Raw genomic sequence first — 13412 nt, forward strand, 5'->3', positions numbered from 1 at the left:
GAGGAGGAATTATCATCCCCATTTTATGTGTGAGAAACTCATGATTAGTAAGATTGATTAACTTGGCCAAGTTCACACAGCTAGTCAGGGGCAGAGCCAGGATTCAAACCCAGATCTGACTTTCGATAAGACAGTGTTTTGTGCCACTCTGTCCTGCCCTATTGCTTTCATGAGTCTGTTGGTGTTCTGCCTCCACTTTCACTGGAGGACCCTCTGAGGAACCATCTTGTGTTTTGGAGATTCAGCATATGAATGTTGGTGAAGACACCATCACACAATATCCCCTCCTGGAGACCCAGGACAAAAAGTTCTTTCACCATTGCATCAAAAACAAAACAAAACAAAACAAAAAAATCGCTAGGAATAAACTTACCTAAGGAGGCAAAACACCTGTACTCCGAAAACTGTAAGATGCTGATGAAAGAAATTGAAGATGACACAAACAGATTGAAAGATATACCATGTTCTTAGATTGGAAGAATCAATATTGTTAAAATGACCGTACCTCCCAAAGCAATCTACAGATTCAATGCAATCCCTATCAAATTACCAATGGCATTTTTCACAGAACTGGAAAAAAAATTTAAATTTCTATGGAAACACCAAACACCCCAAATAGCCAATACAAAAAAAAAAAAAAAGAAAGAAGAACGGAGCTAGAGGAATCAGGCTCCCTGACTTCAGACTATATGACAAGCTACAGTAATCAAAACAGTATGGTACTGGCACAAAACAGACACATAGGTCAATGGAACAGAATAGAGAGTCCAGAAATAACCCCCCACACTTCTCAATTAATCTACAACAAGAGGCAAGAATATACAATGGAGAAAGGACAGTCTTTTTTTAATAAGTGGTGCTGGGAAAACTGGACAGCTACATATAAAAGAATGAAATTAGAACATTCTCTAACACCATATACACAAATAAACTCAAAATGGGTTAAAGACCTAAATGTAAGACCCGTATACTATAAACTCTTAGGTACTATAAAACTCCTAGAGGAAGACACGGGCAGAACACTCTTTGACATAAATCACAGCAATATTGTTTTGGGGTCCATCTCCTAGAGTAATGGAAACAAAAGCAAAAGCAACAAATGGGACTAATTAAACTTAAAAGCTTTTGCACAGCACAGGAAACCATAAACAAGACTAAAAGACAACCTACAGCATGGAAGAAAATATTTGCAAACAGTGCGACCGACAAGGGATTAATTCCAAAATATACAAACAGCTCATACAGCTCAGTATCAAAAAACCACAAACAACCCAATCAAAAAACAGGCAGAAGACCTAAACAGACATTTCTCCAAAGAAGACACACAGATGGCCAACAGGCACATGAAAAGATGTTCAACATCACTAATTATTAGAGAAATACAAATCGAAGCTACAATGAGGTACCACCTCATACCAGTCAGAATGGCCATCATTAAAAAGTCTACAAATAATAAATGCTAGAGAGGGTGTGGAGAAAAAGGAACCCTTCTACACTGTTGGGAATGTAAATTGGTGCAGCCACTATGGAGAAGAGTATGGAGGTTCCTTACAAAAAACTAAAAATACAGTTACCATATGATCCAGCAATCCCACTCCTGGGCATATATCTGGAAAAGACGAGAACTCTTATTTGAAAAGTTACATGCACCCCAATGTTCACAGCAGCACTATTACAATAGCCAAGACATGGAAGCAACCTAAATGTCCATTGAGAGATGAATGGTTAAAGATGTGGTATATATATACAATGGAATATAACTCAGCCATAAAAAAGAATGAAATAATGCCATTTGCAGCAACATGGATGGACCTGGAAATTATCATACTAAGTGCAGCTAGAGAAAGACAAATATCATATGATATCACTTATATGTGGAGTCTAAAAAAATGATACAAATGAACTTATTTACAAAACAGAAATAGACTCACAGACATAGAAAACAAAATTATGGTTACCAAAGGGGGAAGGAGGGATAAGTTAGCAATTTGGGATTAACAGATACACGCTACTATATATAATATAGATAAACAACAAGGACCTACTGTATAGCACAGGGTGCTATATTCAATATCTTGTAATAACCTATAATGGAAAAGAATAGATATATACGTATATATATATATATATATATATATATATATATATATATATATATATATATAACTGAATCACTTTGCTGTACACCGGAAACTGTAAATCAACTATGCTTCAATTAAAAAAAAAAGTTCTTTCAGAATCACTCTCACTGAAGTTTTGTCTTCTGAGAGGATGGGGTATCCTCACCCAAGAAATATCAAGCATGTGATGACTGTGTTTTCCTACTTGCCTTGACCTTCAGGAAGCTCAGAGCTAAATCTGTGGCTCAGTTCTTGTAACAATGTAGAATTCTGTGGTCGGCATGTTGATGTTAAAACTTTCCCCTGGGTCTTGATCTTCTTTTTAGTGTGTATTTTCCCTACTTCAGATCCACGTGTATCTATATTTTCAGATTTAACATACCTATTCATGTAGGCTGCCTTAAGTCCTTTATGGAAGGAGGTATAGTATAAATGGTGGTTGTTTGTTCACTTAAACATTTATTCGACAGCTTATTTTGTTTAACGCCTTACTGAAAAAATGGCTGACAAGGTACATCAGACACGAGTCTCACATCATCTGGTTAAAGTGACAAAGGCGGAAGTGTGCTGAGGAGAGAGGGGACAGCACAGGGAGAGTGGCCGTGCCGGCTTAGGCTGGGAGGCTGCTGTTTACAAGTGGACCATTCTGATCTGCCTGCAGGTACTTTCCATTAGCATTAAAAAAAACAAAAAACCAAAAACACACCACATTTTAGTGACTAAAATTGAAGGAACAAATAATTGTATTCCATAGTCTCAGAATGCTACAGGACCTGAATATTCTTTGGCTCCCGGGGGCCGGCAGAAGCAATTCCTGAGGTCGGCAGAGGCTATCCGCACCTGAAGAGGGTGCAAACAGACATTCAAGGAAAAAAGGGCTGTATCCGTGCAAAGAAGCCCGGGGTGTTAAGAGGATCCTCAGAGGTCTACTACACCAGTGTCAGGGAGTAAAGACCATGCCTGGATCACCTGCATGGGCTAAGTCTGCCCTGGGCTGCCTGCCTCTGTACCTATCATTGCCACTGAGGAGATGACACTGACAGGGGGTCTGGTCCTGGTGACCTTTAGGTCCCTCTCCACTGGGAGCTCCAGGGTTCTCTGATTAGACGCTGTTGTCTGTCTTTTACCCAACCAACAACAGCTTCAGTTTAGAGGTGTATGTATAGCTGATGCCATGTTAAATAGTAGCACATTCTCCAAAGCCCGGACTGCAGGTCTCAACAATCCACCAGCCAGTGCACAGAAGTGCAGTGACCACGGGGCTGGCTTTCACCACAGGGGATGTCCCCACAGCAACGCTCACCCCAAAACTATTCTAAATGGCCAAGTATTTTGTCTATTATTAAATGGCTTTCATTCTTAACAATATGCCCGTTCCCCACCTCTCCCTTTGCCTGGTGAGTTACTGCTCAACCTTGAAGATTCACCTGGGGTATTACGTCTTCCAGGAGCCTGCTCTGAATCCCCTTCCCCGACACCCCAGGCTGTGCCAGGTGCCCCTGCTCAGATGGGCACAGCTCCACTGACTGTAAAGCATTTATTAGGATTTTCTCTTTATAGATCCAAATGCCCCAGCCGGCTGAGCTCCTTGAGGGCTCTCCTCTCATTTGACTGCATCTCTAGGGCTTAGGACATAGCAGGTGTGCAATAAGTGTTGGAGGAACTGAAAAAAGGACGCTGCCCGGTAGGTTCCTAAGATAAGAGGACTTGCACCTCAAGGGTAAGATACGGGTGCCTGTGGATGGCCACAGCGGATTCTTCCCTTCTATTTTCTCTCCACAGGTAGATCCTGTGAATAAATGCTGAACCAGTGCAGGGCACGCCCTTTGGGCCTAAAGATAAAGCGTTTTCAATACTGGTCTATGGTGGGGCCTCCAGAAAGAAGCCACATTTCTCCTCTGGCTGTATTTTGCTTGTACATCTTGTTTTTTAAGAGCCAGGGTAGGTTTCATCTACAACTTGCTTCATCCACGTCTTGAGGCAAAAATAACTGAGAATATTCTGGCCATATTCACAGAATTCATTGACATTCCTTAGCTCTACCTACTTAGTTCTCTCAAGTACAAGTCAGTGATTAAGTCTTGATTATATTTATAGAAACAAATACTGCCCAATCACAGGTCTTCAGCATTTAGAAATAAGTATCAGGCATTCTGCTAAGATGCCTATCTAGCCCAGGGCTGACACAGCAACTGGATAAAATGCAGATAGTTTCTTTAGGGCTAATTCCAGCTAACTAAAAGAATAATGAAATTAATATTTCTCTCTAAATATAACGGGGGTACATGGAGAAATTTTTGAAAATACATAAAGAAGAAAATTAAAAATCACCTGCAAAATTCTACTGCTGGGATATAGCCACTGCTACATTTTGGTTTCTTTTCCTTTTACATTTGTATATATGCACAAATACTTTTATAAGCTATATGAATATTTATGTGAATTTAAAAACAAAATTAGAATGATATTTACGCGCAGTTTCATGAGTCACTTTTTCACGCAACATTAAATCATGAATGGTTTTTGCATGCCATTAAATGGTCTTCAAAAACCAGATTTTTAAAGGTGGCAGAGCATTCCACTGCATCTGCTAAGGTTTCACGTCATGCCTCACCCCAAGTACATGAGTGTCATCAGTTCAGTGAAAGACCAAGAAAGGCTTTCTTATAAAGTTACAGGTTCTCTGTAGCAATCATGTACTCACGCCCGGTGGTCGCCTGTCCACATGGAACCACAGCCTACGGTGGCTGGACAGCAGACCTCTCACACCCATGCTGGAGGGGCTGGCCTGCCAGGGCAGAAGGGGAACACGATCCGTCTTTGTCCTGTTACTTGGCAGGGACTTGGGGAAAGGGTGTGCAGAAGAGAGATTTGCTGGATTTCAACTCCTCGTCACTCTTCACAAGTAAAAGCTCCTAGGGGAAGCTACAGTAAACCCTTTGCCAACTTGTGATACCTCCAAAGGGGCATTTATCACATTCAAGACGCTTCTTACCTACCAAATTTTAATGCTTGTTGAACATCTTTCTCAAATGGACAAGACATTTGATGAAAATGACTTTTTCTCTGCTTATGGCAGACGACTGCCTAATGCCTCACCTCATCTTTCCAAAGTGCATTAATGAATTGTCAGGCCTCCAAGATGCCCACATGTTCATACAAACTCAACGTTCAGCTTCCAGCCTCTGTGTCCCTCTCCTCTGGGAGCCCTCACCCTGCTGGGGCCAACAAAACTGCAGGAAAGCACAGACAGGATTTTACTGCAACCATTCGTTACGTCCTTGATTCTCCCTCTGAACTCAGACATCCTGGAGAGCAGTGCGGTGTGCCTGACTCACGGCAGGCACTCAGTAAATGTAGAAATATATTTTATGCAGACTTGGACTTTTCATCTCAGGTGTGGGATACCGCCGCATCAAATGTACGTTGTAAACCGAAAACTGGGACATAAATCCTCACACAGGTCTGACGGGAAACAGAACCAGCCCCGTAACTGCTGGTGCTGCTCTCCTGCCCTTAGAAGCTGAGACTGACGGAACGTCTGCTAGACACGGACGTGTGTCATCTCACCGAATCCTTACAGTAACCCTAGGCAGCAGGTACTGCTGTTATCTCTATTTTATAGATGAGGAGACTGAGGATTACAGGCATTCTTGCCCAAACTATGAAACTAAGAGATGCCGACCTGGGATTCAAAACCAGGCTGATTCTAAAGGCGTCACCCCTAGACATGACATTTGATTTCCAGTTCTTTGGGAGGGGGCTATAACGAATACATGTACGAATGCTGCAAAACCACCTGTGAAAAAAATCAGAATGACTACTTTCTTTCTAACTTCATAGACAATGGGATTGATTTAAAGCTCTGATAACATCCATCCCCCTCAACCCTCAAAAAAATAGGGATGAGAGGAAAAAAGAGTGACAATTATTCTCTTAATATTCACCCACCTTTGGCTTTATGGCTTAGTTAATTCTCAACAGTTTATGCCAACGGAGAGGAGGTATGGATAAATGTAACCCAGCAGCAGTGTTAATCTATTTTTTTTTTTGGGCGGGGGAGGAGGTGGTATATAACGGCCACAGGACTGGGAGTGCTGCCGTGTTTTTTTTTGTTTGTTTTTTAAAATTTATTTGGCTGCACTGGGTCTTAGTTGCAGCATGCGGGATCTAGTTCCCAGACCAAGGATCGAACCCAGGCTCCCTGAATTGGGAGCGCAGAGTCTTAACCACTGGACCACCAGCAAAGTGCCATTTTTATTCCGTCACTCCTGCCACTGACTTGATGAGTTTCAGCTGCTGCAAGGGGCCAGGGAAAGGCTTCTACTTAAGTGTAGGTTGCTACTTTGTAAGTGGGAGACTAGCCAGGGAGTGTGACAGTCCCATCTTAAGGGCTCTGTGCACTTCAGCATTTTCTTACATTGCCATTTATTTTCATAGTATCATAGTCCAACAGGTTGAGGGCCATTTTCAGGTGGAGAAAAGGAGAAACAGAATGAAAGAGACCACCTAGTTCCACATACAGTATTAATTTCATTGTCAGAGGTCAACTAACATCAACGATAACGGAAGTTCTTTTGCACTTGTAAATTCCCACTCTGTGGGACAATCTCTGCAACATAAGCCGTAAGTACTTTCCATTCGGAACCCCACGCTACTCCACGAAAAGAATCTCCGAGTTTAAGAAAGGGAGAAATGGGTGAAAGTGGTCAAAAGGCACAAACTTCCAGTTATAAGACAAATAAGTCCTAGGGATGCAATGTACAGCATGGTGACTATAGTTAACAGTACCGTACAGGCATACCTCGTTTTATTGCACTTTGAAGATATTGCTATTTTAAAAAATTGAAGGCTTGTGGCACCCTGCATTGAGCAAGTCTACTGGCTCCAGCTTTCTGACAGCATTTACTCATTTTGTGTTTCTGTGTCCCATTTTGGTAATTCTGGCAAGACTTCAAACTTTTTCATTATGATTATATTCCTTATGGTGAACTGTGATCAGATCTTTCATGTTACCATTACAAAAAGATTATGCCTCGCTGAAGGCTCAGATGATGGTTAGCATTTTTTAGCAATAAAGCATTTTTAAATTAAGGCATGTACATTGTTTCTTTAGACATGATGGTATTGCACACATAACAGGCTACAGTGCAGTGTACACATAATTTTTATATGCACTGGGAAACCAAAAAATTCATGTGACTTGCTTTATTGTGATATTCGATTCATTGCAGTAGTCTGGAACAGAACCTGCAGTATCTTTCAGGTATGCCTGTATCGTACATTTTTTTTTTTTTTTTTTTTTTTTTTTGCGGTACGCGGGCCTCTCACTGTTGTGGCCTCTCCCGTTGTGGAGCACAGGCTCCGGACGCGCAGGCTCAGCGGCCATGGCTCACGGGTCCAGCCGCTCTGCAGCATGTGGGATCTTCCCGGACCGGGGCACGAACCCGTGTCCCCTGCACCGGCAGGCGGACTCTCAACCACTGCGCCACCAGGGAAGCCCTGTATTGTACATTTGAAAGTTGCTGACAGAGTAGATCTTAAAGTTCTTATCACACACACACACACACACAAAATGTGTAACTGTGTGAGGTGACGGATGCTAACTTATTGTGCTGATCATTTTGCAGCAATACATATATCAAATCCTTATGCTGTACATCTAAAATGAATACAGTGTTATATGTCAATTTTATCTCAATAAAACTGGAGAAAATTAAAGGGCTCCGGAATCTCACTTTCATTAGACTGATTATGACAGAGTGGTCGACTCTGGTGCTCTTCCCCTGCGCTTAGGTTTGCTGGTCCCTAGTGATGGAAACGACTATAAAATGCTGTCCCCCTGCGGACCATGGTTTCCTGCATTTTGTCATCTCTGTTTCTCCAGTTTAGATCCTTTCACGGCCCACATTCAGGCAAGAAGGCACAGGAAAGAGGGAGCCTCGTCTCCCCCACGCACCACCCACCGGCATCGAGACTTTGACATTCTCTACACATTCCACAACCAGTCTAAGCCGTACACACTGAAGATGACAGGATTTGGGAGGTGCAAGTAAGAGAAAAATGAGCATGGTTAAAATTATCAAAGACTGCAAACATGTTCTTTATAGAGAAGTGAGAATTAGCCAGGGTTTAGCGGCAGTCATGGCTTTTAATGCTATTTAAACAAAATAAACCTTTCGTATTTTAGAACTAGTGAATGAGGTCCCTCCCAGATTTTTAAAATAAATCTGACAGTCTCGCAGAGAATGCATCAAAATCTTTCGAATCTACCTATCTCCATTCTATGTCCTAGAAATCTAGACGGAGTGAATAATACATAGAAGATGAGAGTTGCCAAATGATCTTGGTTGTATCTACCTCTTTCCTATGGTGGCCTTTTAAGGATGATCACTGCAGCCTTGGGATCTGGTGGCCGCTGAAATACCCATTCTCCCTCTTGTCATCTCAGCAGCATGGATTTCCCCTTCATTCATTTGAGATAAGAGTGGAGAAGAGAAAAGCTGAAGCCGTTGTTTTAAGCCTCACAACTCCTGGTCTTGTAACACATTCTTTTTTCCTACCCAGTCCTACTCTCTTCCCCCAAGTTTTCACTGCCTGGAAGGTGGAGGTCGGGCAGCCTCTTGTTCTGTAGTGGGTGAGGTGTGTCCCACTGGGGAGGTGACTAGAAATCAGCTGCCACCATAGTGAGTCTAGGATGCAGAGTAGGTCTGGAGCGCACCGGTAGGTACATACTGGCTTTTCTTGGGAACCCTAATTCCCTTTCTGCTCTAGGCTTTTAAAATTTTCATCTACCTGTCATTAAAAACTGAAAATATCACAAGCTGAATTTAGCATAGATTCTAAGTCATGGAAACAAGCTTAGAGAAGATAAAGCGTAACATTTCCCGAAGTGTGTTCCGCAGAACACCACCTCCGTGAGAAGCTCTCCCCAAAAGAGGCTACCACGGCCAAATGAACTTGGGAAACCAGGTTCACTCCACCCTCTCCCGGTGTCTGAGCCTATGAAGGGCTCCGCAAGGTCCCAGAGTCAAGGAACTATGTTAAATTCACATGCTCATATTAGTAGGGGGGCTTGGGCCTCCCTTCCAAGACCGCAGGATTTCTATGGGAAAATTCTCTGAATTTCAAATCCAACTCTCCGTAAACTGGAAGCCTTCTAGACATCATTGGGTTTTCTTGGTGATAAGAAATATTCATAAAAACTTCCTGTGACCCATAAAAGATCTACAAGGTCAAAGTAGCAATAACTGCAATTAAAAATGTGCATGTACTCATACACATCAGCTGAAAGACTAAATGGATACTTAAGGTATTCTTTTCTTTTGCCATTTGGGCAGCCTGGGGGACTGGTTCATACCAAAAGAATTTTAAGACTTCGAGACTGGACTGAATATTGAACTGCCCTACATAAAGATACAATATCCACGCTCAAAGAGGTTTTTTTTTAGTGCAAGCAAAGCTTGGTGCATCTCAAAATTGCTCGAAGGCCCACGTTAAGGCTGGTGGCCTTTGTTACTATTTTTGAAGTTAAACAAACTGTTCACCTAGAGAGGATTAAAATGGTGGATTTGTGATGTAAGATGAAAATCCTCTGGAGCTGAAACCAGACTCCTAACCTAGTGAATGTCTACGTTAAATCAAACATCTGGATGAAAAAACAAAAGGTGAAGCAATTCTCCGCTTGTTTTCCAAATGTATCAGGAACATCATGTTGATCTTAAAACGAAACAGTCGGCTATTTTCCCCCCACATTTCACTTCTGTATTCTGGCGTCGCATATACACACGCTTGAAAAACTCAAGAGGCCAGATGGCCCATGGGCATCATTTTTAGCTTCAATAGAGAACAATGTTTTGGATACCCTTATGAAGGCAAATTATATATTACTCTAAAACCAATTTAGAAAGAAATGCTGCAATACCCAAGGGCAGGGTGGAATTCATCCTGACAATACTGGAATACTAATGTTGACATTCAATGAAAACATGATATAGATGCAATATACCAATAGAAGGCCTACAGAATCTATGCTTTCTTTCTATTGTTTCTATTTTATTTATTTTTTCTTCTATTTTTTTCAATTCTTTCACAAGGGCAGTGGGAAAACTTCGGACCATAAGTACACTTCTAGAAAATCTATCTTATGTCTTTTAGCAGAAAAAGTCCAGGCTGTGAACTGTGAGGTCAGCAGGCAAGGAGAGAGAAGAGGTGGTGCGGGGGAAGCAAACACTGAACACGCATTATTTATGAACGCTCTACATACGTTCCTTCATTCCAATCCCAAAGAAAACCTGTAAGGTACAATCCCTGTGCCTGTTTTATAGACAAAGGAAATCAGGACTCAGAAAAGTCCTGCAACTCGTCTAAGACCAGGGAGCAGGCAGCGAGTTGGGATGTGAACTCTGAGCAGCCTGTTCTTTCTATGACACCAAGGCAAATCCCAGAGAAAGGGGTATCATGCAAACCAAAATGTATGTGGATAGAATGGAATTTCGCTGTTTTAAGAAACAACTGCGGGACTTCCCTGGTGGTGCAGTGGTTGGAACTCCGAGCTCCCAGTGCAGGGGGCCCAAGTTTGATCCCTGGTCAGGGAACTAGATCCCACATGCATGCTGCAACTAAGAAGCCTGCATGCCACAACTAAGGAGCCCACCTGCCACAACTAAGACCTGGTGCAACCAAATAAATAAATATATTTTTTAAAATGCTTAAAAAAAGAAACAATTGCATTTCACAAGAATGGCAAGTTATGTCTAAGGCACCAGAAACCTAAATGCTGACATGGTTTTAATCAACACTGTTGATCCCATGCAAACAAACACATCCAGAGATATCCAGAGCAGCCTTTGAGGGTTTGGCTTTGCAGTCCTTACTGTTAACACAGACCACCTGTATATTATTCTCCTCATGCCTCTCAAAATAGAAAAAAAAATTAAAGGCACACAGCATTCTTTCCTGTTTTCAATCTTCAAAACTTGAAAGGGATGGGCCACACGCAGCCTGATACAACGTTCTGGGCATGAGCCTAACATCCCCTAGGATGGGGTAAATTCTGGGTTACTGTGGTCCTTGGTCCATGGGAGTTTGTCAGCACTAAAAATGATTGCTTCAAGCAGTCTTACCCATGACATTGAACTGTGGGCTGGCCCCTCAAGAATCTATTATACTGCAGTTTCTGTGTAATTCTTTAAACACGTGTATTTCAGAACTTGAGCAGAGCAGAACTGTCATATTAAAGTGACATTTTAGAATTCTTCTGATTACAAATTATTTCATGGTTGTAGCTGTCTCTGTTCTGTCTGCCTCAAATTTAGAATGCCCAATGTACTAAAATAGAGTTATCCTCGAGCAATTTGTACCATCCTGAAGGTACAAGAAGGAATACTTGTTATTTTCTAGAATTGCTTCCATTTTCCAAGTTTGTAATATATGGGCTAGTTTTTAGACTTAATGACAAACAGGACTATAGGTGTGTAACACCATAAGGACGTCATTACAAGACTAACTTCTGAATACGGGCCATATTCAAATGAACCAAACCTTGCTGTTCCCAATTATTATTTATAAATGTCTAATTTAACTACTATTCAATATAGAAAACCACAAATATTGTATGAGGCACTGAATTTATTTTTCCTCCAAACAAACCTAGACTATCATGCCCTACTACTTAGAAATGGCTACCAAAGAAACCAGCAGACATAGCAAAGGAACAGAAAGGCTGGAAGACATTTACTATATTTTGGTACCAGAGAAAGAAAGGAACTCGTCTGATATGAAAAGTGAGGTTAGTAACTGAGCAATGACATTTCAGATACTGGATAGAAGTGGAGTTCTAAATTTAATGAATGAATGAAAATACAGAAAAAACTCAGAAAAGCTGAGTCTGCAAAATACCTTAAAACTTGGTAAACAAGCCAAGCACCTAAATTGCAAGCTGGGCTTTCAATAACGTCCAGGTATATTCAGGGAAATACTTAGTTTGTCCAAAGAGGGTAGCTACTCACCACATCGAAGGCAGTAAACACGTGACAGTAGTGGTGATTGGACTTCAAATCTTTTGTGATATAAGCGAATGTTGAGAGGTCTTCTGGGTCCTGGGCAGCGCAGGAGATATTACGAATTTCATGTTCGGCAATTATGTTCTGGAAGAAATGACACAAACGACCGTTGTTTTCCTCTGCAAACCAGCATATTTTAGAACCAAGGCAAATGATCTGGGAAGCAGTTGCTTTCCCTCGTCCTAGAATGTTCTAGAGCAGCAACACTCAAAGTGATTCAACACACTATCTGTGGGCAAAGGTACACCAGGTCTGGAAGGAATGCTTTCGTTTAATTAAAAACAACCTAAAATAGTCCTGTCCTGGAGCAGCAGTTCTCACATGGTGCTGTGTGCAGAAGCAGTCTGGGTGGCAGACACTTTAAAAAAAATAGTAACTACTAAGCATTTCACTGTTTCCATTTGCCATGTAGAGTCAGCGCCGCCTCCTGCTAACTCTGTCTGGAAAGGATCACCTGCCATGTTGTTCTGCCTGCCGGAAGGCTGATCCCTCACCATCTTTTACCTGTTGTCTCGTGCCTGGCCCCTAGCTCCTCAGAGCCAAGGCAGGTAGGCGAGGGCGCGTCAAGGCGCTCTCTCATGAAGACTCCGTGGAGACTAAGGTGTAAGGGTGGGATGAGGGAAACACCACGCTGCATGCTAGATGCAGCGCCCCGTGGATGACGACGCTTTGCTAACTATACCCGCTGTGTATCATTATGAGCGGTGCTGTGGTTATCCTCATCATCAGCTCACAGGTGGCGAAACCAGTACTCAGACAGTGTAAGTTATGCAGGGCAGGTAGTGGAACTGGGCCTGATGTTGCAATACCTCTCAGCCCCACCTCTCTCTCACTGGTTGAACATTTCATTTTTTCTCTCGGCTAGCACTTTTTCAAGCCATCTCCCTGCCAGCCCCCTCATCCCAACTTGCCTCTAAGAATAATCGGTGGGAGGTAACTGAGGAAAGGTTTAAGTACCATTATCCCAAAGCACAAAATAACCAAGGAGCATCACCTGGGCTGCAAACCCAGCCAGAAACTTCTTTTGATACACTGATGTATTTCAGAAGCAAAAGATTTCACATAATCATGCAAACATTTCTTAACCTCACAATATCCCGTTTATGTTTGTGCAGTTGTCATAGATCTAAAACCCTCAATGCTTTAGTTACCCTAATTACTTTGTAACTGCACAGTCTTAAATAACCTGAGCGAATGTAATGCTCCGTGTATACCCATCAATGCCTAA

General features: G+C 42.0%; 1 protein-coding gene across 20 annotated transcripts in view; it reads right to left on the reverse strand.

Annotated features, from left to right (window-relative positions):
• ANKS1B (ankyrin repeat and sterile alpha motif domain containing 1B) overlaps positions 1 to 13412 on the reverse strand; it is a 1164750-nt gene that overhangs the window by 18540 nt on the left and 1132798 nt on the right. For 19 of the 20 annotated variants that reach the window (XM_033427668.2, XM_033427671.2, XM_033427675.2 and 16 more), the window contains one exon: positions 12131 to 12268. The exons of the other annotated variant lie outside the window; for it this stretch is intronic. In XM_033427668.2, coding sequence (XP_033283559.1) covers positions 12131 to 12268 — 138 coding nt within the window. The remainder of the gene's footprint in view (positions 1 to 12130; positions 12269 to 13412) is intronic. 20 annotated transcript variants of the gene reach the window in all.

The sequence above is a fragment of the Orcinus orca genome, chromosome 11, assembly GCF_937001465.1.
Source record: "Orcinus orca chromosome 11, mOrcOrc1.1, whole genome shotgun sequence".
NCBI lineage: Eukaryota > Metazoa > Chordata > Mammalia > Artiodactyla > Delphinidae > Orcinus > Orcinus orca.